General features: G+C 38.8%; 1 protein-coding gene across 1 annotated transcript; it reads left to right on the top strand.

The window, feature by feature from the left end:
* The first annotated feature begins 606 nt into the window (after positions 1-606).
* Positions 607-23,955, top strand: PLA2G10 (phospholipase A2 group X). The gene is made up of 4 exons (XM_053694264.1): positions 607-718; positions 6,795-6,960; positions 17,650-17,756; positions 23,800-23,955. The coding sequence occupies exons 1-4, from the start codon at positions 607-609 to the stop codon at positions 23,952-23,954; spliced, it is 540 nt and encodes a 179-aa protein (XP_053550239.1). The 3' UTR covers position 23,955.
* The last annotated feature ends 1,503 nt before the right edge of the window (positions 23,956-25,458 follow it).

Raw genomic sequence — 25,458 nt, 5'->3', positions numbered from 1 at the left:
CCTGCCTTACATTTGTTTTTATGCTACTGGTTCTTTCCACTTGATGATCACATTAAACTACTAAGTCACATAAATAATATATTTTCTTATATAAAGTATTAGAATATGGAAGCAAACATTACTTCCTATAAACCTGGTTTGCCCAAGTTTCATTTATTGTCAGGCCAGATTCCTTGGATAGCTTTCCATTGTACAATGGGTTAATGTAAAAGGGACATGATACCCACTCTGTAACTCTGTGTTTAACACCCAGGGGCATATCTATTAAGCTCCATATGGAGCTTGAAGCCCCGTGTTTCTGGCGAGCAAACACCAGTTATGAAGCAGCGGTCTAAAGACCGCAGCTCCATAACCTGTCCGCCTGCTGTGAGGAGGCGGACAGAAATCGCTGCAATTCAACCAGATCGAATATGATTGGGTTGATTGACACCCCCTGCTGGCGGCCAATTGGCCGCAAATCTGCAGGGGGCAGCGTGGCACCAGCAGTTCACAAGAGCTGTTGGTGTAATGCTGAATGCGGAGAGTGTGTTGCTCTCCGCATTCAGCGAGGTCTGTCGGACCTGATCCGCAATGTCCGCAAGGCCTTTCATAAATAGGGGCCCCAGAATGGGAGATGTGAAGAGGCATGCTGGGACTTCTAGTTCCCCTGCCACACAGCTAGAGGATGCCTACATTGCAGAAGCAGTTTATCTATACAGCAATGGGGGGGACACGACATGTGAGCTGCAAAATACATACTATATAGAGTACATACTGTAGGGTGCACCTGAAGCCTATAATCCCACCAATGACACCCTCAGCACCCACCAATTACCAGCTAGCTCCCAGTACTGCATTGTTCTCCTGAGCCTACCTAGGTAATCTTTCCAACAAAGGATACCAAGAGAGTGAAGCAAATAAATATAATTAAATTGGACAGTTGATTTAAATTGTATCCGCTGTCTGAATCATGAAAACAAAATTGGACTTCAGGTCCCTTTTTAGCACTAAAAAAGAAAAATACAAACTGACAACCATGATTTTAACTGCAAATTCTAAAATGGCGGTGTGTACCTCGAAGTAGAAAATGAAACTCTGTGTCTGTCAGTGCTTTACATCAGGTGTGTGATTTTAATTATTTCCTGTGCTCTACACCCAGGTAATCTATATGGGATTTATTTGGCTTCAAAGCAGGATCATCATTTCTACCACTGAATCTTTTAAAAGGGACAGTAAACACCTTAAAGGGACATGAAACCCAAAAATATTATTTCATGATTTAGGTAGCGCATATTTTAAACAACTTTCCAATTTACTTCTATTTTCAAATTTGTTTAATTCTTTTGGTATCATTTATTGAAGGAGCAGCAATGCACTACTGGTTTCTAACTGAACACATGGGTGAGCCAATCACAGTCAATATATATATGCAGCCACCAATCAGCAGCTAGAATCTATGTTCTTTGCTGCTCCTGAGCTTTCCTAGATAAACCTTTCAACAAAGGATGACAAGAGAAGGAAGCACATTAAATAAAATTCAATTGGAAAGTTGTTTAAAATTGCATATTCTGTCTGAATCATGAAAGAAAGAAATTGGGTTTAACGTCCCTTTAAGATGATTATATTATTATTATTTTTTGCATTATTAAACAACTTTGCTATATATTTCCATGATTTATTTTACCCTGGTTTTATGTCATTTAGCTCTGTAAATTCAGCAATTTCTGTTAATTACAAGGCGTTTCCTGTCTCTAATTCACATTCACTACTTAATATTAATTCTATTAACTGTTATTCCTCTGCCTATCTCTTGATTTCCAATAAGACCCCCTGAGCGTCACTTGCATAAATTCACTGGCACCGAATGTACTTATTATCGACTTCATGAAAAGTGCAGAGCTGCATTCCAATAAATACTTATCTAAAACACTCACTCACAAGTATTTAGATAAACTCAAAGAAAATGGTAACCACTGGCATTCAAATTGCCCTTTTGTAATAATATTTAAATGTGGTTCTACCAGTAAATGAGACGCAAATCACAAAAAGATACATAAAATATCATCCAGAAAAAAAACAAAAAGTTAAAGTGAATGTAAAGTTTCATCAAGTAGTGCCCGGTTTTTAAAAAAACTTTCATTTATGAAAGGGGCACTTTCATTGATGAAACTTTACATTGCACCATATTTGTAGCAATACCTCTTCGTCTTGAAAGCCGCTTTAGCCGCTCTCCAGCCCGTCGCAAGCCTCGTCCTACATCAGCAATGACGATTCCGGCATCCTCCAATCACGGCTCCCCCCCACCCAGGGGAAGCATTGCCTAAAGCAACGCCGTAAGTGAAGGAAGGCTGAAATCGTAATTTCTGACGTAGGAAGAGGCTTGCGACGGGCGGGGGAAGCGACATCATCAGCGATCTGGCTTTCAAGACGAAGAGGTAAGTATTTCTACAAATATGGTGCAATGTAAAGTTTCATCAATGAAAGTGCCCCTGTTTTTAATAGTATTTTTAAAAACCGGGCACTACTTGATGAAACTTTACATTAACTTTAAGGCAAATAATATATAGATTAGGTTGCTTAAAGATAGCAGAAATCTCCCATTCCTGGATGCAGCCCCTGAATACAGTTTATATTCTAACATGGATAACTTGTTGGCAACATGCAAGATACTCTCCTAGGTTATCTCATCAAATTCCATAGGAAATGAAAGCATTTAATATAATGTGCTGGTGAGATGTCAGATGTTTGCCAATGAGAATAATACTCAATGGCGCCAATCATCTGCTGTTCTGGGTTTTAAGATGGGGCCACTCAGAATTACTGCATGTTCCCTTTTCTAAAGAGAAAACATATTAATCTGCAATTGCAAAATTCCAGATAAACTTAAAGGGATAGGAAAGCCACAATTACATTTGCATGAGTCAGACAGAGCATGTCATTTTAAGACACTTTTAAAGTCACTTCTGTTTTCAAGTGTGCTTCGTTTTCTTGGTATCCATTGTTGAAAAAGAATATGCACATATCCTACACTAGTGGGAGCTGCTGCTAATTGGTCCCTGCACACATTTGTCTCTTGTGATTGGCTAACTAGATATGCTCAGCTAGTTTCCAGTAGTGCAATGCTGTTCCTTCAGCAAAGGATAACAAGAGAATGAAGCAAATTTGATAATAGAAGTAAATTGGAAAGTTGTTTAAAATTGTATGTTCTATCCAAATCACGAAAGAAAATGTTGGGGTTGCCTGTACCTGTAAAGTTGTTTCTTATCATGAGTACTTATTTAAAATAGTTTAAATGCATTTTCAAAAGGCAGGATGGGTCACAGAATCTGTCAGAGCTTCTGAGTTATATCTTGGCAAGAGCACATAGCGAACAGCAAATTCTAGATTAAATAGTAAAACCAGTGAGGGTCTTAAAATACCTTTTTTTTTACCCCTGACTGGTCTATTTGAGTTCATCTAGATCACTGCCTCTTTAAAATTCACCATTTCTGATGGTTGTATCCAGTGATATCTTTATTTATAAAGTACCAACAGTTACAGGGTGTTGTGCAGCGCCAAAGTGAGTACAATAGTAGTTATTATTATACTGCATAAACCTCAGCAACAAACTGAGGAGGCAGAAAGTTCTTCTGAAGTAAAGAGGGTCCTGCTGTATCAGTATAAGTCCAGCAATGTCTTTTTTGAGTTGATTGATTTCTGTGTCAGCCACTAAGTATGTTAGCTTCACCTTTTTTGTCCAATCCTGACCTCCACATAAAAAAATAAGCTAAAAAAAAATGAAAATCTTTTTTGTTCTGCTGCTGGCTTGCAGCAGTAGCAGTAGCTACAACTTTATTTTAGCTTAAAGGGACAGTGCACACCAATTTTCATATACCTGCATGTTATAGACACTACTATAAAGAAGAATATGCACAGATACTGATCTAAAAATCCAGTATAAAACCTTTTAAAAACTTACTCAGAAGCTTCCAGTTTAGCACTGTTGATGAGGTTGACTGGGACACCCAGTCAAAGGGGCTGGAAAAACAAGGATGAGCAGACACTCCCCCTTCCCTCAATTCCCTGCATATGAAAATACAGATAACATAAACAGGAGATAGCAGGAGTCTGGAAATGCGTGTATACATCTGACACTGTGGAGCTTGGTTAGTCTGAAAATCAGCACAATGTTCCTAAAAAATAAGCAAAACTATACATTGTCATAAAAACACTCCCAGATAGTAGAGCTGCGCATCTTCACCTGTCTCACGATTCGATTCGATTACGATTATCATCGTAACGATTCGATACGATTCGATTCTACGATGCATCGCGATGCATCACGATTACTGCCCATGATTTTCATTAACAAATTCAAGCAGTCAGAATTCACTGCAAAGGGGATTGCTAAGGGGATGTTTCTAGGATATAAGGTATTATGGTCCTGGCATGTTAAATAATAATTCTGGACTTGCCTCTTTGGTCAGGGAATAATGCACAGTTTATGAACCAAGGTGTATACATGATTGACTTTTAGCAGAGCAGGTCCCAAATACATAACTAACATAGGATATGTGTGATATAGATTTTTTTTTTAAATAAAAATAATGGATTCAGATTTAAGGTAATAGATATGCTTTTAAAAGGCTATAGGTTTATATGTAACATATACATTTATTTATATACACATACAAAGCACAACTATAATACAATACCCTGTCACATATTACACTTAGATCATAGATGGGCTGTTATTTTGCTCCCTAAGCTCATATGAGACAGTGAGACTAGTATTCTGGGTATTGCAGAGCTTTGAAAGGAATGCATGGTATGTGTGAGCAGTGCAGTGTCACCGTTAATGATTAGGGCTCTAAACTGACATAAAGGGTCACCTAATCAATCATGTAGGCACTCTAAACATGTTTATTACGGCTCTGTGATGATCTGCAGCTGGGAAGGAATGCTATGTCATTTCCTCTTACCGGAACCTTTATTAACAGCTGCACCAACCACTTACTAAACGGCTTCAATAAGTTGTCCTAGAGGTAAAGGTGCTGGCCGGGTGAATGTGATTAATTAAGCCCTCCCTGCTGTGTCGCCTGCTTCAAGACTAGGAGAGATCTGACAGGGCAGAAGCAGTCTTACCAACTGACAGCAGCCTCGTGTAACACAGTGACTATTTCCTTGTATTATCGCTTCCCTGTTAACTGTTGCGGTCTCTGCTGCATGTTTCCTCTTTGTCAGACCCCTAGCCCAGCACCAAACGAGCATTTGAGTGTTGCTATTAGATACTTTTGTAAAACTTGACTTTTTCTATATCTAATAGCAACACTCAAATGCTCGTTTGGTGCTGGGCTAGGGGTCTGACAAAGAGGAAACATGCAGCAGAGACCGCAACAGTGAGTAAACAGGGAAGCGATAATACAAGGAAATATTCACAGGAGGCTGCTGTCCACTTGTCAGACAACTGCACTGAGCGTGCTGATGTTCCAAAAACATAAAATCAATCAATATTTATTCTGTCTGCCATTACTTTAGCCCTCACATCAGTCAGTGGGAGAGGCGGGGTCACGTGACATTGTGCGATGACGTCACTGACCCTGAATCGATTCTGACCTTGCACCGCATCGATGCAGCATCGTTAATGGCTGCATCGCGATGCATCGCAATGGCGATTATTTTTGACACCCCTACCAGATAGGCTATATAAATGGATCATCTACAAAACATTTATGCAAAGAAAACAATGTCCCTTTAAGCCAATATGCTGCTGCCCTGAAGATGTTCCGAACGGGGAAGAGAGAGCACAAAAGAGAGGGGGAGAGAGAGCAAAAGAGAGGGGGAGAGAGGGAGCAAAAGAGAGAGGGGAGAGAGAGCAAAAGAGAGGGGGAGAGAGAGCAAAAGAGAGGGGGAGAGAGAGAGAGCAAAAGAGAGGGTGAGAGAGAGCAAAAGAGAGGGGGAGAGAGAGAGCAAAAGAGAGGTGGAGCGAAAGAGAGCGCAAAAGAGAGGGGGAGAGAGAGCGCAAAAGAGAGGGGAAGAGAGCACAAAAAAAGAAGGGAAGAGAGCTCAAAAGAGAGGGGGAGAGAGAGAGCGAGGGGTGGGACCGCTGTGCTGCAAAAAAATGACCCGTGTAAACTGGCTTTAGGACTAGTAATCAATAAATACATAATACATAGATCATTGGTTTTCAAACCTGTCCTCACGCCTCCCCAGCAGGCCAGGTTTTCAGGATTACCGTGGATGATAGCAGGTAAAATAACCATGTTTACTAATGAGCTGATTATTTCACATGTGGCGAGTTCAGATATCATCTGATTTTGAAAACCAGTGACATAGCAATGCTAAAGCATTTAGTTTCAATTCAAATGAATAGTAGATTTTTTTTTACAAATGTCAGTTCAGTTAGTTACGTTTTCCTTCTTAATGCATCATGTGACAGCTATCAGCCAATCACAAAATGCATATACATATAGTTTATTAATTTTGCTCATGCTCAGTAGGAGCTGGTGACTCACAAACTGTGCATATAAAAAGATTAAGCACATTTACATAATAGAAGTGAATTGGAAAGTATAAAATCGTGTTCTCTATCTGAATCATGAATCATTGACTTAACTGTCCCTTTAATCTTGTGACTGCTAGATTGGGCATAAGACATTGCTGCTCTCTCTGGAAGTCAATTAGTAGAATGAAAGTGTACTACTAAGTGATAAGTTAAGATAAAACCATTGATTATGTCTATATCAGACGAAGCGTTTCACTCCCCTGACACAATAGGATTATCTTTATTTATTGTATTGTGCAGTGCAAATAATTTTCCTCTTCTAAAATCACAGGTTTTAATGGCGCTATAGTGAGGTCCCATATAGTAAAGAAAAGAGGTCTTGTGGAGCTGGCTGGCGCCATACACTGTGGCACAGGCCGCAATGCGGTGACGTATATCACATATGGATGTTACTGCGGATTGGGAGGAAGAGGAATGCCAAAAGATATGGCGGACTGGTATGTAATCCATATGCGTGTCACGTGATTCTGGGTTTGTCTATTGTTTGTGGAGGTTTTGTTTATTTATTCAGTGTTGTATTTAAGAAACATAACATTGTTGTGTTTTTTTCCTCCCTTCTTGTAAAAGAGAACTTAAAGTGCCAGTAAACCTTTACTGGCCCTTTAAATATTGTTCAATTTCTCAGGTTCCATATTCATCTCATGACCTCACATTTCTGCAGTTTAACTCTTCAGAAGACACATGTCTCGCAGGTGCTCACGCATAATCCCTCTTTGGTCAGAAAATGTGTGGAATGAGTAGAAGGGATACATGAATATTGACTCATGCAGATGTATTTTTCCACAGAAAATTCCACTCTGAGTAGTAGAAGTCAAAAGGACAGTAAACTATAATTGTACCCCAACCCATTAATTTCAAAACATTGTAATATAAATTATTTATGTTCTTGCTTTTGATAAAACATTTCTTAATGTTTCTCATATTCTGTAACCTAAGTATAGTGCAAAATGCGACACATTGCCTGACGCTGCTACTTACTAAGTGATGATTGCTTAGAGCAGTGCACAGATTTATTTACCTCTAGCCCTAACTGGTCAAAATCAGGAGCAATTAAATACAAATACTCATAAGTTACCAGTTGCCTTATGCCTATATGTCAATTTGATGACACATTTATTCTTGATTGTCAATTTGTTGGCACAATGTGCAGAATTTTACAAATTTTAAATGCTTTAAAAATGTGTTTTGTCTGTAGATCTTTTCCAATGTAGTGCTTAAAGGGTTATAAATCCACAACATTTTCTTTCATGATTCAGACAGAGCATGTCATTTTGAAAATGTTCAAATTTACTTTTATTATCAAATGTGCCTTATTCTCTAAGTATCCTTTGTTGAAGGCACAACAATGCACTACTGGGAGCTAAGTACATCAGATGAGCCAATGACAAGAGGCATACGTGCAGCCACCAATTAGCAGCTAGTTCCCAGTAGCGCTTTGCTACTCCTAAAACTACCTAGGTATGCTTTCAAAAAAGAATATCAAGAGAACAAAGCAAATACGTGAATTTGGAAGTTGTTTAAAATTTAATGCTCTATCTGAATCATCAAAGCTGAATTTTGACGTTATTGTCCCTTTAATTGCTCATATATACAATGCATATAAAAAGATTACATTGACGTCCCTTTAACACCACAAAGTAATAAATAACCCATTTACAATAAAAAAACCCACAAAGAAAAGGGCATATAAATCAAAATTAAACATGGTTCCAATAGAGTGTAAAATTTTAAGAGGCTTTTCAATTGACTTCTATCATACAATTTACTCTGTTCTATTTGTATTCTTTGCTGAAAAGCATACCTGGTATGCTCAGGCGCAGCAATGCACTACTGGGAGATAGCTAAATGCATCTGGTGAAGCATATGTGTGTAGACAGTGGCGTATTATGGCCTAGGTCAACAAGGCCGGTGCCTAGGACAGCAGATTTGGGAGGGGCAGCACATCTGTCCTACGCTATCCTCTCTCTAAAAGCCAGCATACAGTACAGTGAGCGATAAAGTGCAGGATTTACAGAGAAGACAAGGCGCATGCGCTGATTAAGGGCGCTGTTTACAGGCAGTGCTCCTTTAAACCGTTGCTTCATTTAGAGCTGCCGGAATTTTTGCAGTAGTAGCGTCCTTGGTGAGAAACTTGCCCGGGGATATGCTTACAAGGTGAGGCTGGAGGAGAAGACCTTGTGCTGATATGCTGCCTCCCCTTGTCAGCTGTGGTGGGTCTGCGAGCGCAGTGCTTATTGCTGGTCTTAGTAACTAAAAGACTGGATGTGTCTGTGCATTGCTTAGGTCAGCTTGTGATGTCTAACTCTCAGCGCTAATGTATGTTAGCTACTAATAGATTGCTTTCTCTGCATTCATGTGATGTCTAATCATAAACTCTTAGCGCTAATGTATGTTAGTTACTAATAGCTAGCTTTCTCTGCATTCATGTGATGTCTAATCATAAACTATCAGTGCTAATGTATGTTAGTTACTAATAACTAGCTTTCTCTGCATTCATGTGATGTCTAATCATAAACTCTCAGAGCTAATGTATGTATGTTAGTTACTAATAACTAGCTTTCGCTGCATTCATGTGATGTCTAATCATAAACTCTCAGCGCTAATGTATGTTAGCTACTAATAGCTAGCTTTCTCTGCATTCATGTGATGTCTAATCATAAACTCTTAGCGCTAATGTATGTTAGTTACTAATAGCTAGCTTTCTCTGCATTCATGTGATGTCTAATCATAAACTATCAGTGCTAATGTATGTTAGCTACTAATAGCTAGCTTTCTCTGCATTCATGTGATGTCTAATCATAAACTCTCAGAGCTAATGTATGTTAGTTACTAATAACTAGCTTTCTCTGCATTCATGTGATGTCTAATCATAAACTCTCAGCGCTAATGTATGTTAGCTACTAATAGCTAGCTTTCTCTGCATTCATGTGATGTCTAATCATAAACTCTCAGCGCTAATGTATGTTAGCTACTAATAACTAGCTTTCTCTGCATTCATGTGATGTCTAATCATAAACTCTCAGCGCTAATGTATGTTAGTTACTAATAACTAGCTTTCTCTGCATTCATGTGATGTCTAATCATAAACTCTCAGCGCTAATGTATGTTAGCTACTAATAGCTAGCTTTCTCTGCATTCATGTGATGTCTAATCATAAACTCTCAGTGCTAATGTATGTTAGTTACTAATAACTAGCTTTCTCTGCATTCATGTGATGTCTAATCATAAACTCTTAGCGCTAATGTATGTTAGCTACTAATAGCTAGCTTTGTCTGCATTCCTGTGATGTCTAATCATAAACTCTCAGCACTAATGTATGTTAGCTACTAATAGCTAGCTTTCTCTGCATTCATCTGATGTCTAATCATAAACTCTCAGCGCTAATGTATGTTAGCTACTAATAGCTAGCTTTCTCTGCATTCATGTGATGTCTAATCATAAACTTTCAGCGCTAATGTATGTTAGCTACTAATAGCTAGCTGTCTCTGCATTCATGTGATGTCTAATCATAAACTTTCAGCGCTAATGTATGTTAGCTACTAATAGCTAGCTTTCTCTGCATTAATGTGATGTCTAATCATAAGCTCTCAGCGCTAATGTATGTTAGCTACTAATAGCTAGCTTTCTCTGCATTCATGTGATGTCTAATCAAACGCTCAGCGCTAATGTATGTTAGCTACTAATAGCTAGCTTTCTCTGCATTCATGTGATGTCTAATCAAACGCTCAGCGCTAATGTATGTTAGCTACTAATAGCTAACTTTCTCTGCATTCATGTTATGTCTAATCATAAACTCTCAGCGCTAATGTATGTTAGCTACTAATAGCTGTCTCTGCATTCATGTGATGTCTAATCATAAACTCTCAGCGCTAATGTATGTTAGCTACTAATAGCTAGCTTTCTCTGCATTCATGTGATGTCTAATCATAAACTCTCAGCGCTAATGTATGTTAGCTACTAATAGCTGTCTCTGCATTCATGTGACGTCTAATCATAAACTCTCAGCCCTAATGTATGTTAGCTACTAATAGCTAACTTTCTCTGCATTCATGTGATGTCTAATCATAAACTCTCAGCGCTAATGTATGTTAGCTACTAATAGCTGTCTCTGCATTCATGTGACGTCTAATCATAAACTCTCAGCCCTAATGTATGTTAGCTACTAATATATGTTAGCTACTAATAGCTTTCTCTGTATTCATGAACCCACTGAGTAAATAATAAACAGACACTTAAAAAGTTTAATTACTTGAATGATGGAAATTACTGTATCTTGTTGTATGTAAAGGGCAGTGATTGTTTCAAAGTATATTCTTTTTTCCCTCCATTCTTCTCTCCCTTCTTTCCCTTCGTCCCTCAACTCCCTCCCTCCCTTCTTTCTCTAAACTCCCTCCCTTGCTCCCTTCTTTCCCTCACCACTTTTCTCTCTCTCTCCCTCCCTTCCTGCTTTCTTTTCCCTCCCTTTTTCTCCCCTCCCCTTCTTTTCTCTCCCTTCTCTCAGGGAGAAATGGTATGAGATGCATGCAATTCAACCCACCTGTATGCAAGTGTTTTGCTAGCCCATTTTCTTTTTAATTGTTATTAAAAAAACAAACAAAACAAAAACATTTAACACAATGACCCCAAAAAAATATTAAGTGGATAAAAGGCCTAAAACCTTTGAGGGGGTGGGGCAACAGAATTTTGAGTGCCTAGGGCAGCACAAAACATAAATACGCCACTGTGTGTAGCCACTAATGCCACATATGCTTGGCACCTTCAGGTAGTCCCTTTCTCACAAATCCATCTAAACCTCCCACTGCCTCTGCCTCCGTGACACACGCACCTCTCTGTGTTAGGGTTACGTCAAATAGCAATCTCCAATGTATATGGAATAGCAAAAATCTTTAAACACGGTAATGAGCCTCCAAAAAGGGATGTTACTCCAAACTGAATATCCTTTGAACTTCATCTCCTCCGTTCTTTACTTCTGGTCTTACCAGCGGATCTCTGTGGAGACTCTGCCTATTGCAGATGTCCGGTAATCCGACTCCAGCGTTCAGCATCCGTTCTCTTCCCTCGGCTGAGTGCGTGTGTGGCTTGTGACGTAAGCGGCAAACCTTTGGTCACGTGACCGGCAGTGGAAGTGCAATGGAACCAATCCCAGCAAGTGCTCACTGGTATTCCAAAGGATGAAATTCAAAACAAAGAGAAGTAGCATCTCCAAGGGATAAGTTAAAAATAAACGTAATTCCAGGAGGGAAATGTACCATATCCCCCCTCCCGGCAGTTGATGAACCCACCCCACCCCCCTTTTTTTTGTTCTCCCTTCTTCTCTCTTCTCACCCCTTCCCCTCCTCTCCCTTCTCTTTCCCGCTAGAAAGACTGATAAACAGGCTCTCATTTTTCTATTTTTCTCTTAGGCCCTCGTGGTTCAATTGAGACATAAGTTCACACTAGTTCACTACACTAAGTTTATTGTTCTAGTCTCTGTATTAATATTAATACTATTATTTTCACTATTATGATACTTTCATGATATTTATGCTTTTAAATGTAGCTAAAATGTAAAAAAAAAAATAGGTAAATAATTTCATGGGCTGTACTGATATGTTCTAACTTTCATTCACTGTAAAAATTGTACTGGACCTTGATGGACAACATAGGTTCCCATCTTCTGTACTTATACATCCCTTGAGATATCAGATGTTTGTTGTATCTTGAATTTTACCTCAATAAAAATTATTTAAAAAAAAACAAAAAAAAAAACTTTATTCCAAAGATCAAATTAAAATCTTCTGTAACAGCAAACAGCAAAGGTCGGAGGATACTGGCTATCTCCTCTGACCTTTGCTGTTACAGAAGATTTTAATTTGATCTTTGGAATAAAGTTTATTTTTAACTTATCCCTTGGAGATGCTCCTTCTCTTTGTTTTTGAATTTCATATGTGTGTAGCCACCAATCTACAGCTAGCTCCCAGTAGTGTGTAACTGCTGCTGAGCCTACTTAGGTATGCTTTTTAAGAAAGGATACCAACAGACCAATGTATAGAAGTAAATAGAAAAATAAAATAAAATTCTGTCCCTAAACCATGAATTTCGATTTCATGTCCCTTTAAAGGGACAGTCAAGTCTAAATGAAACCTTTATGATGCAGATAGGGTATGCGATTTTAAACAGCTTTACAATTTATTTTTTATAAATTTTGCTTTGCTCTTTGGTATTCTTTGTGGAAAACTAAACCTAGGTAAGCTCATATGCTAATTTCTAAGCATTTGAGTTGCCTCTTATCTCAGTGCATTTTGACAGTTTTTCACAGTTAGACAGTTCATGTGTGCCATATAGATAACATTGTGCTCACTCCTGTGGCGTTATTTGAGTCAGCACTGATGGGCTAAAATGCAAGTCTGTCAAAACTTAAATAAGGGGGCAGTCTGCAGAGGCTTAGTTACAAGGTATTCACAGAGGTAAAACGTGTATTTCTAGAACAGTGTTGGTTATGCAAAACTGGGGAATGGGTAATAATGGGATTATCTATATTTTTAAACAATAACACTTGTGGGGTAGGACTGTCCCTTTAAGTAAAACTAAATTAAAGCTAATACTGCAGTATTGGTTTGCATTTCCTACTAATGCTTATTGGCTAAGGACTTTCAGAGCCTTTATGATGAAGAGGGATATGCAACCCTGAATAATACAAAAATATATATTAAAAAAAAATTAAAGTGGTTTATTGAGTATTTATTTAAACTGTAGTATCTTATGAAATGTTCTTGTCTATATGAAGCAATGGATACAAATCATTACAGGGTACTTTTGAGAACACTTTTTAGATTGTTAAACTCCTCTCTTCATGTAACATTTCTCAACTGTTCCTGACCTGCATCTGAGGTCACTAGATCATGTAACCCAGAAGAGAATATTACCGTATACTGGTTTCTTTAGTCTCAGTTACAAACATTGTCACTAGGTCAGTACCACATAGTTGGCCCCATGTATTCTTGTCAGTCGAGTGCCAGCTATGCAACACAATAATGTACCCTTCTCATACCCAGGGCAGCTCTGTCAGGATAAAAATTGTCAACAAAGATATGACAGTGACTCTGTCACTTCTAGTCTCTTGTATTTAACACCTGGACTACCACAGAGGACAGCAATACATTACAGAATACATAAGAGAAATTGCGTTATAGTCTCCCAGCACTACGCAGCGCATTATAGTCTTCCAGCACTACGCGGCGCGTTATAGTCTTCCAGCACACGGCGCGTTATAGTCTTCCAGCACACGGCGCGTTATAGTCTTCCAGCACACGGCGCGTTATAGTCTTCCAGCACACGGCGCGTTATAGTCTTCCAGCACACGGCGCGTTATAGTCTTCCAGCACACGGCGCGTTATAGTCTTCCAGCACACGGTGCGTTATAGTCTTCCAGCACACGGTATGTTTGTAGTCTTCCAGCACACGGCGCGTTATAGTCTTCCAGCACACGGCGCGTTATAGTCTTCCAGCACACGGTATGTTTGTAGTCTTCCAGCACACGGTATGTTTGTAGTCTTCCAGCACACGGTATGTTTGTAGTCTTCCAGCACACGGTATGTTTGTAGTCTTCCAGCACACGGTATGTTTGTAGTCTTCCAGCACACGGCGCGTTATAGTCTTCCAGCACACGGTATGTTTGTAGTCTTCCAGCACACGGCGCGTTATAGTCTTCCAGCACACGGTATGTTTGTAGTCTTCCAGCACACGGTATGTTTGTAGTCTTCCAGCACACGGTATGTTTGTAGTCTTCCAGCACACGGTATGTTTGTAGTCTTCCAGCACACGGTATGTTTGTAGTCTTCCAGCACACGGCGCGTTATAGTCTTCCAGCACACGGCGGGTTATAGTCTTCCAGCACACGGCGCATTATAGTCTTCCAGCACACGGCGCGTTATAGTCTTCCAGAACACGGTATGCTTGTAGTCTTCCAGCACGCGCCGCGTTATAGTCTTCCAGCACACGGCGGGTTATAGTCTTCCAGCACACGGCGGGTTATAGTCTTCCAGCACACGGCGCATTATAGTCTTCCAGCACACGGCGCGTTATAGTCTTCCAGAACACGGTATGTTTGTAGTCTTCCAGCACGCGCCGCGTTATAGTCTTCCAGCGCGCGCTGCGTTATAGTCTTCCAGCACGCGCCGCGTTATAGTCTTCCAGCACACGGCACGTTATAGTCTTCCAGCACACGGTATGTTTGTAGTCTTCCAGCACGCGCCGCGTTATAGTCTTCCAGCGCGCGCTGCGTTATAGTCTTCCAGCACGCGCCGCGTTATAGTCTTCCAGCACACGGTATGTTTGTAGTCTTCCAGCACGCGCCGCGTTATAGCCTTCCAGCGCGCGCTGCGTTATAGTCTTCCAGCGCGCGCTGCGTTATAGTCTTCCAGTGCGCGCCGCGTTATAGTCTTCCAGCACGCGCCGCGTTATAGTCTTCCAGTACACAGTCAGCTAGATTACGAGTTTTGCGTTATGAGTGACAAAGCATCGTTATGCTTCATAACGATGCTTTTTCCCTAACGCTGCTATTACAAGTCTTGTAGGTATAGGTGTACCGCACACCTTTTTGGCCGTCATGCAATGTCAGTACTGCACATCGGTATTAGGAGTTTTGCCTGGGAGGCCAAAAAGTGAGCAGTACACTCTATAACCACAAGATCCATACCGCCATCTAAAGTCAGTAGTTATGAGTTTTGCATTACTAAGCTTTAGCATAAAACTCATAACTAAAGTGTTAAAAAGTACACTAACACCCATAAACTACCTATTAACCCCTAAACCGAGGCCCTCCCGCATCGCAAACACTATAATAGGATTGAGCTCTCATTCTATTGGCCGATTGGATCAGCCAATAGGATGAAAGCTCAATCCTATTGGCTGATTGCAACAGCCAATAGGATTTTTTCCCCTTTAATTCCTATTGGCTGATAGAATTCTATCAGCCAATCAGAATGTAAGGGACGCCATCTTGGATGACGTCACTTAAAGGGAAACTTCATTTTCCAGCAGATTTCATAAGAAGAGGATGCGCCGTGCCGGATGTCTTGAAGATGGACCCGCTCCGTTCCGGATGGATGAAGATAGAAGATGTTGTCTGGGTGAAGACTTCTGCCCGCTTGGATGAAGACTTCTGCTGCTTGGATGAAGAGTTCTGCCGGCTTTGAGGAGGACTTCTGCCCGCTTGGATGAAGCCTTCTGCCGCCTGGATGAGGATAGATGTCCGGTCTTCGAAAACTTTCAGTGGATTGTCGGGGGTTAGTGTTAGTTTTTTTTTTAAGGGTTTATTGAGTGGGTTTTATTTTTAGATTAGGGGTTTGGGCAATGTAAAAGAGCTAAATGCCATTTTAAGGGCAATGCCCATCCAAATGCCCTTTTCAGGGCAATGGTTAGCTTAGGTTTATTTAGATAGAATTTTATTTGGGGGTTTGGTTGTGTGGGTGGTGGGTTTTACTGGTGGGGGGTTGTTTGTATTTTTTTTTTAAAGGTAAAAGAGCTGATTTCTTTGGGGCAATGCCGAGCAATAGGTGCTTTTAAGGGCCATTGGCAGTTTAGTGTAGGTTTTTTTTTTTTTTTTTTGGGTGGGCTTTTTTATTTTGATAGGGCTAATAGATTAGGTGTAATTCGTTTTTATTTTTGATAATTTTGTTTTTAATTTTGTGTAATTTAGTGTTTATTATTTTTTGTAATTTTGATCATTGTATTTAATTAATTTAATTTAATTTATTTTATTTTAATGTTAGGTTTCATTGTAAGGCAGGTTAGGTTTTATTTTACAGGTAAATTTGTATTTATTTTAGCTAGGTAGTTATTAAATAGTTAATAACTATTTACTAACTAGTCTACCTAGTTAAAATAAATACAAACTTACCTGTAAAATAAAAATAAAACATAAGATAGCTACAATGTAACTATTAGTTACATTGTAGCTAGCATAGGTTTTATTTTACAGGTATTTAGTTTTAAATAGGAATTATTTAGGTATTAATTGTAAGTTTAATTTAGATTTATTTTAATTATATTTAAGTTAGGGTGTGTTAGGGTTATGCTTAGGGTTACTGTTACGTTAGTGTTAGGTTTAGGAGTTAATATATTTATGTAGTGTTAGTGATGTGGGAGGCCCGAGGTGTAGGGGTTAATAACTTTAGTATAGTGGCGGCAGATTAGGGGTTAATAAGTGTAATGTAGGTGGCGGCGATGCTAGGGATGGCAGATTAGGGGTTAATAACTTTATGTAGGTATAGGCGATGTTGGGGGCGGCAGATTAGAGGTGTTTAGACATGGTTTTTATGTTAGGATGTTAGGTTTAAACATAACTTTTTCTTGCCCCATCAATGGGGCTGCGTTACTGAGCTTTTCATTCTGTGATCATTTTTTTTGCCAGCTCTCCCCATTGATGTCTATGGGGAAATCGTGCACAAGCACGTCAAATGCAACCATATCACCCGCACAAGCCTGCTTTTTTAAAACCTATAATAGCAGCGCTTTAGGGAGGTGAAATAAAGACGCTTTTGTGGCGCTCGTTAATTTCCCTATAGCGCTCAAAACTCGTAATCTGGCTGATTATGTTTATAGTCTTCCATCACGCAGAGCGTTATAGTCTTCCAGTACACAGTATGTTTATAGTCTTCCAGTACACAGTATGTTTATAGTCTTCCAGCACGCGGAGCGTTATAGTCTTCCAGCACGCGGAGTGTTATAGTCTTCCAGCACGCGGAGCGTTATAGTCTTCCAGTACACGGAGCGTTATAGTCTTCCAGTACACAGTATGTTTATAGTCTTCCAGTACACAGTATGTTTATAGTCTTCCAGTACACAGTATGTTTATAGTCTTCCAGCACGCGGAGTGTTATAGTCTTCCAGCACGCGGAGCGTTATAGTCTTCCAGTACACGGAGCGTTATAGTCTTCCAGTACACAGTATGTTTATAGTCTTCCAGTACACGGAGCGTTATAGTCTTCCAGTACACTGTATGTTTATAGTCTTCCAGCACGCGGAGCGTTATAGTCTTCCAGCACGCGGAGCGTTATAGTCTTCCAGTACACAGTATGTTTATAGTCTTCCAGTACACGGAGCGTTATAGTCTTCCTCTCTATATTATGTTCTCTTTGTTACAGGTGCTGTCAGAGACATGACTGCTGCTACGATGAAGCAGAAGCTGCTGGCTGCAGACCCAAAATGACCCCCTACAGCTGGTCCTGTAAAGATAGAACTGTGATATGTGGTACGATTTTTACCCTTTTCTATGGGATGGTGGAAACTTCAGATGTATATAATATTGTATTGTATTGGTGATAAATATAATCTAATATTCTCTTTATCTGAATTTTAGGAAATATATTTTACATATAGAGGCTGGATACATTTTTTTGGAAGTCTAGATAATTTTCCAATACCTGTTAGAAGTACAGACTCCAGCCTTAAAGGGACTTGAAACACATTTTTTTCTTTCATGATTCAGATACAGAAGACAATTTTAAACAACTTTTCAATGTACTTCTTTTATCATTTGCTTTGTTCTTTTAGCATCCTTTGTTGAAAGTACGCCTAGATAGGCTGCACATATATGTCTACTTCATTGGCTCACCAGATGTGTTCAGCTAACTCTTAGTAGTGCATTGCTGCTTCTTCAACAAAGGATACCAATAGCAGGAAGCAAATTTTGTAAAAAAATCATAACAGGCTGGTGACGAACAAAAGGTAAGCATAACCTCTGGGGCATAAACCTCTTGAACTCTTGTTTTTTAAGGTTTTGCTAAGATAACTTTACATAATTCTGCCCATAGTGCAGAATTATGTAACATACATTTTTACGTTTACTGTCCCTTTAAGAATGATGGTTCACTCCACCTTTTCTGTAGGAAGGGGGTGGGTGGTACAAACAACATTTCAGACAGATTTTACAGCAAAAGCAGCAACATAAATAATAAGGGTGTGCTAGCTGCAGGCGCTGGTTCAGCTTGTATCAGTCGTTGGTATCTTCCTTTCCTTCCTCGGTTGTATAACTCTAGGTGTAAAATAGTGGTGCTGAAATATCAGTCAATACACCATACAAAGGTGAATATCTACTCACAGTGTATATTGCAGGTTACCGGCTCCTTCCCAATATGAAAAGACAATATCACAGATTCAGTAAAAAAGAATCTTTTCATATTGGGAAGGAGCCGGTAACCTGCAATATACGCTGTGAGTAGATATTCACCTTTGTATGGTGTATTGACTGATATTTCAGCACCACTATTTTGCACCTAGAGTTATACAACCGAGGAAGGAAAGGAAAGGAAGATACCAACGACTGATACAAGCTGAACCAGCGCCTGCAGCTAGCACACCTGATATATTCACACAGACCTTGGGAGAGACTGTGGGACGGCTGCGGTTCACCAGAAGGGGAAAGTATTAATACATATTATACACCTGTTTGCATGTATAAATAATAAGGGCTAGATTACAAGTGGAGCGCTAATTTATCGCTAGGTTACAAGTGGAACGCCATTACAAGTGGCTTGTTATTGCTACAAAATTCCGATCTACGCATCAAATCAAAATCAAATTGCACACTGACCGCAGTCCACTCTTTCAATACTTGGGTATGTTGTTAGACCCCAATCTATCTTTTGGCATCCACATAGAAAAACTTGCATCTAAACTCTATCAAAAACTAGGTGCCCTGTACAGAAACAAATCCTGCCTCAGCCCTACAGTAAAGGAAAAGATTGTACAGCAAATGCTGATGCCAATTATGGATTATGCCCCCAAAATAAAGAATATTAAATTAAAAAAAAAAAAACTGCAAAAAGCAATTATGAGGAGTTAAAGTTGGCGAGTGCGGGGTGTTAAATGGACATTATACACTAAATTTTTCTTTGCATAAATGTTTTGTAGATGATCCATTTATATAGACTATACAGGGTTTTTAATTTTTTAAAATAGTTTTGCTTATTTTTAAATAACATTGCGCTGATTTTCAGATTCCTAACCACGCCCCAAAGTTTTAAAGTATACTGACGTATTCCTACTCCAGCTCGTTCCTGTTTGTTTAAAGAGTATTTTCATATGCAGAGGAAGGGGGAGGTGTCTTTTTTTTTTTTTTGCTAAACACCCACTTTCAGTGGGTTTTCCTGCTAACCATTTTAACAGAGCTAAACTGGGAGATTCTAAGTAAGTTTTTAAACTGTTTTATACTGGATTATAATATCATTATCTGTGCATATTTTCTTTATAGTAGTGTCTATTACATATAAAAATTGGTGTATACTGTCCCTTAAAGAAAAAAAAAAGGCACTGAAAAGTGCCTTTACTTAGCGGTCTATAGGAACTGTATGTTCTCAGTAAATATATATGTATATGCTTATATACAGATATATATTTACGTGTTAATGTGTCTCAAGTCAAAATTAAACTTTCAGATCATGCAATTTAAATAACTTTCCAATTTACTTCTATTAACAAAATGTGCATATACACATGCATATACAGTATATAATCATATACACATGCATATACGGTATATAATCATATACACATACATATACGGTATATAATCATATACACATACGGTATATAATCATATACATATATATTTACAATCAGCTGCCCATCGCTGCGCTAGTTCTCCTGCCGTGTCTTACAGCATGAGAACGTGGTTCCCATTGGAGCCTATGGAAGCGTGCTCTTGTTTTGTATTTTCAGTAGTGAGGGTTTGAAGCAAAACGGTAACAGATTTAACCCTTTCCTGCCGGGGTTAAAGTGTCTACATCGGAACAACTGTTCCGATGTAAAAAATTTGAAATCTTGCAATCGTGCACGAGATTTCAATGATGGGATTGCATGAGGGGGCGTCCCTATGATGCTAGGCATGCCCTCCAGACCGCGATCCCATCATGGAAGCACCAGTGGCTTCAGGAAAGCCACCCGGTTAGGACATTATATTCCGTCCATCCACGTTAAAGCGCAGAAAAATTTGGATGGAATAAAACGTAATGGCGTTAAAAGGTTAAAGATTTAGTAATTCTGTATCTTTAGAATTAACAAAATCATAACTACTACACACAAAACATAAACCCACATTTCTAGAGCAAATGAACAACAAACACCTAGTAATTTGAATTTCAGCACAGGAGACATCTGTATGTAAGTTGTTTTTAGAATGAGCTTCTTTTTGGATAACTGTAAATGGAATGGTGAGGTTGTGTTTAGGAAACCGATGTACTAATTATAGTGAATTTTGTTGTCAGACCTGCATTTTACTGAATTTCTTGGTTACCCATAGTTCCAAAACATTTATGTCTTCATCCGGAAAATGAATTTAATGTGACTGACTAAAAACAGCACGGTCTTCTCAGGATATATAGAACGGCAGTGGTTTTATTATGGTCAATCACCAAAAATAGAGTGTTCTGCAAATTGTTCTGAGCTTAAAGCAGCTGTATCTTGTTCATGTGTCAATACTCCATTTAATTGTCATTTTTAAGGCTAAATGACCACTATAACTACATAGAGACAGCTTGTATTGGGCAGTATTCTGCTAAAATATCATCCCCAAAAATATAGTATAGCCATAATAGTACCCCTTTATTTAACAGCTGTTTATATGTCAGAATTTTCCTCTAACACTTTCAGGGCAGTTATACAACCTGACCCTCAGAATGCTGGGTAGCAGTATATGTCGGCTTGGCCAGGTACAAGTGCTATGTAACTTATTAGGGTTTAAATGCAAATAAAAAGGAAAGCTACTTGGTCTCATCAATGATGTGAATTTTTTTTTTTATTCCAAATTGGCACATTCTGCAAGTAAATAGGACCGATCTACTCACTTTGTTGAAGACTGACTGGTGTGTACGTGCCAAGATAACTGCTATGTGCATCTGTTACTCTGTAAGCATGTTGTCTATAATTCAGCAGAGCACTGCTGTTGTTAGGAGGGGCACACTAGCAGCGACAGCCTTATACCTGGGGCAGTAAAACTCATAGTGCTAGATTACAAGTGGAATGCAAACTATTTTGAAAGGGTTTTTGCAATCGTTTGCGCTCTGTTGAAATTACGCAGATATTACAAGTTGAGTGAAACCGCGATTTATGCTAGAATCATTACCACGATTTCAGAGCTGTGGTTAACTGTTTTGCAAAAATAAAAAGTGTCACAAAAAATTTAAAAATACATTACATTACAAAGTACTATTACACTCATTAACACTAATAAAATTATATAAAAAAAATATTGCACACAAAAGTAATAAGGGCTTAAAGATATGAGGTTGCGGGTGTTAGGAACAAAAAAGCTGCCAAAGAGCTTTAACATAGAGATATATACATATGTGTGTGTGTGTATGTGAATATATATATATATATATATATATATATTCGTAATAAAAGAACATATAAAATATTCATATTTTCATGTCGGGTTAGCACTAATGAGAATGTGTTATGGTGTTTCCGCGAGAGTGGGGTATTAGGTTTTCCCCCACTATTTTGTCTCCATTGACCTCTATGGGGGAATACGTGAAAGCGCATGCGATATTCTAAGTTCAGATTTTTGCGCTAGTCGGGTTACCAGCTATACCGAAAACTCAAAATACCGCTCCACTTGTAATCTAGCCCATAATGTTTATTATTAGTAGCCCAAGCAGAGTATAGCATGGTAAGAAGGCACTTTCCTTTAAATTATGTTGGCGTCCTTTCAAAACAGTCATCCCCAGATGCAAGTGACATGTGCAGGAGCATAAAGGGAGAGTAAAGTCAATATTAAACTTTTATGATTTAGATAGAGCATGCAATTTTAAACAACTTTCCAATTTACTTCTGTTATTTAATTGTCTTTGTTCTCTTGGTATCTTTTATTGAAGAGTAAAACTAGGTAGGCTCATAAGAGCTCAGGAGTGTGCATGTGTCTATAGTACTTTATGGCGGCGGCGGCAGCATTTTGCAACGTTATTTGTAGCTTTGTTATACATTGCTGTGTTAAAGTGATGGTAATTTTTCCTAGTTAACATCATCTAATCTTCTTAAACCTATCTAGTAGGTATTAGTTGCTATATTTTTTCTTTAAATGTATTATATTTTGTTCATAACTTTTAATCTTTACTGATCCGTTCCTTGATTTGTATGCTCCGCCCCTCTACTTCCTTCTATTCTCAGTTATTTTTATCGCGGCTCCACCCGCAATCAAAATATTGATGACGTAGTGATTCATCCAAATATTTACTATGCTGAATATCTTTAATTCCACTGAACTGTGGGCACGTCTTCAAAGTTAAACTACGCATGCGAGTAAGGAACGATCAGAAGCTGCATGACGTCACTAACACATGCACAAAGGAATTCATTTTTTTTCCACCCATGCTAAAATGCCATGGATTTAATAGAACCACGCAATTACCGTCATAATAAAAAAAAAGAAAGAAGTGGTTTGTCTTGGGGCTGTCGGCGGATAGCAGTAAATAGTAGCTGTTGCGTTCAAAATAAAGGTATTAATATTGAACTTTGTAAAATTCATGACAAACTCATGTTTATTTTTATTTTAGGTTCTTATGAGAATTAGACATTGCTTTCAGTTTACCATCACTTTAAACTTATTTTGCCCCAAAAGTTAATAAAGTTAAGGCAGTAGATAGCTCTAAAAGATTTAATGGGGGTCAGGATTGGCCAAAAATAAAATTTAAGTTTACATACTTCGTGGTTGGCATTGGAATCAATTAGCTGAGAAGTAAGGACATTGCTAAGATTGTTATTGAATATTGTAAAAATAAAGCCTCTCCCTGATTTAGGACTAGATTCATCATTAGCCTGTGCCTGGCTCGCTCATTTGAGCCTGTAACTAATATTTATGAAGCTGTGGTTTAAACTGCTGCATCATAAACCCTTTCTGTCAACTTAGAGTTGGAAGATGAAAATAAAACCGGCTTCCTTTCTCTGGGGTAATTGAGAAGACCTGCTCTCATGCAATCGGTTGTGCGAGGGTAGGGGGCAGTATTATGGTGAACAAATGATCCCCTGGTTTACAACATTTGAACCCTATCTGTTAGCAAATTGATAAATCTAGCCCTTCATGTAGAAGGTTTTAACCGCATGAACCAAAATCTTTTTCTCAAATTCTTTTATTTATTTGTTAAAGGGGCTGTTAGTTTTGTGTTTTCAAATGAATGCAAACAGAGAAAAATTAGTAAAATATATTAGGATTTAATGTGGCAATGATCAGCATCTAAGAAAGTGACCTTTTTTCCCCTAAGACGGGTGATATTAACTTACACTATTTTGTCTTTCAGATAACATGACGGACAGGTGCAAAAAGATGATTTGTAAATGTGACAGTGAAATTGCGAAGTGCTTAAGAAAAGCGCCATTTAACAAAAGATACGTCATGTTCCCCAATTTCTTATGCGGAAAACGGCAGCCAGGTTGTGACACAAGCGATGACTAAAATATATTAGGGTGGAGGATGGAAAATCTCTACTAATCTATCACATTATGTATAGAAGTGTTTATATATATATATATGTAAGTATGTAGATCCGCTGCATGGAGCAATAATACTCAATACTTCAGTACTGTAAATAAATCTTGACAGTATTGTAAACTGATGTGGAAGTCAAAACAAACTATTCATGACTCAAATGTACAGTTTTAAAAACCATTCAAACTCGCTTTGTATTATTACATTTCCCTCTCTCTCTTCTTGTTGGAAATTCTCTCGTTACCATGAAAGCATATTGGAGTAGGCTCCAGAGCGTGCACGTGTTAAGCACTCTATGGCAACAGTGTTTGTAATATGATACATTAAGGGGTTTATTTATAAAATGGCGGGTCAACAAGGGCTGACATTTATGAACCGGTCTGCCCGGCCTTGTCACTAGCAGGCAGCAATGCATAGTACAATCTGCTGATTGACAGAACAAGCGGGGGGGGGGGGGGGTTGTACAAGTCCAGCTAAGAGTTGGCATATAGGTCAAAGAGAGACATGAAACCCAAAATGATTCTTTTGTGAATCGGATAATACAATTCCAAGCAACTTTCCAATTTACTCCTATTATCTAATTTGTTTAATTCTCTTGGTATTCTTTGTTGAAAAAAGAAGCAATGAACTGCTGGGAGCTAATTAACGCATTGAGTGAGCCAACAACATGAGGTATTTGTGTGCAGCCATCAATCAGCAGCTCCTGGGCAAACCTAGGTATCCTTTTCAACAAAAGACACAAAGAGACAAAACAAATTAGTTAATAGAAGTAAATTAGATGTGTAAAATCACCTGCTCTGTCTAAATCATGAAAAAAAATGTGGGTTTCATGTCCCTTTAAGAAGTAGGTCTGATTCAGCTTCTTAAATGGAGCCCATAGTGCACAAGAGACGTGCACGCTCCTGACTCTGCCTCAATGTGCTTGCAGGGAAAGTTTTAGCAAATGATATTGAGAGAGAGTTATATTTGATAAAAGGAGTCATTTGCAAAGTTTTGATTTTTTACTTTTTTTTTTTGTTTGGTCTATTTGAAAGGTTTAATTTCGACTTCCACGTCCCTTTTAAATATAACTTATAATAAACTCTATTGCAAACATGAGCTTCTATTATTTTTCAATGTCCACGTTTCCTATTGAATATTTCCCATCTAGCTGTAATGGCACCTTTTAGTGCTGTATTGAGAATTAAAGGGACACTAAACATAACAGTTTCATGAATGCAGTTCTATTATTTAACGCTGCACTTGTGCCTGAATGCCTCTGAAGAAAATAAAAGATCATAGAAGTAACTTATTGTACCTGCTCCGGCTCCTTTAGTCACAGCTTGCAGGCTGCGCCCCTCCCCTTTCTGAGGCTTCCCCCCCCTTTATTAACAAGACACGCTCTATAACCAATCAGATGCCATGCCAGCTGTCTCCGACCTACCAACACAACCTATCTGCCAGGATCCATAACTCAGGGCAACAGGAGCAA

Source organism: Bombina bombina, chromosome 11 (genome assembly GCF_027579735.1).
Source record: "Bombina bombina isolate aBomBom1 chromosome 11, aBomBom1.pri, whole genome shotgun sequence".
In the NCBI taxonomy this organism is placed as follows: domain Eukaryota; kingdom Metazoa; phylum Chordata; class Amphibia; order Anura; family Bombinatoridae; genus Bombina; species Bombina bombina.
This window is presented reverse-complemented; position numbering and strand designations above follow the sequence as displayed.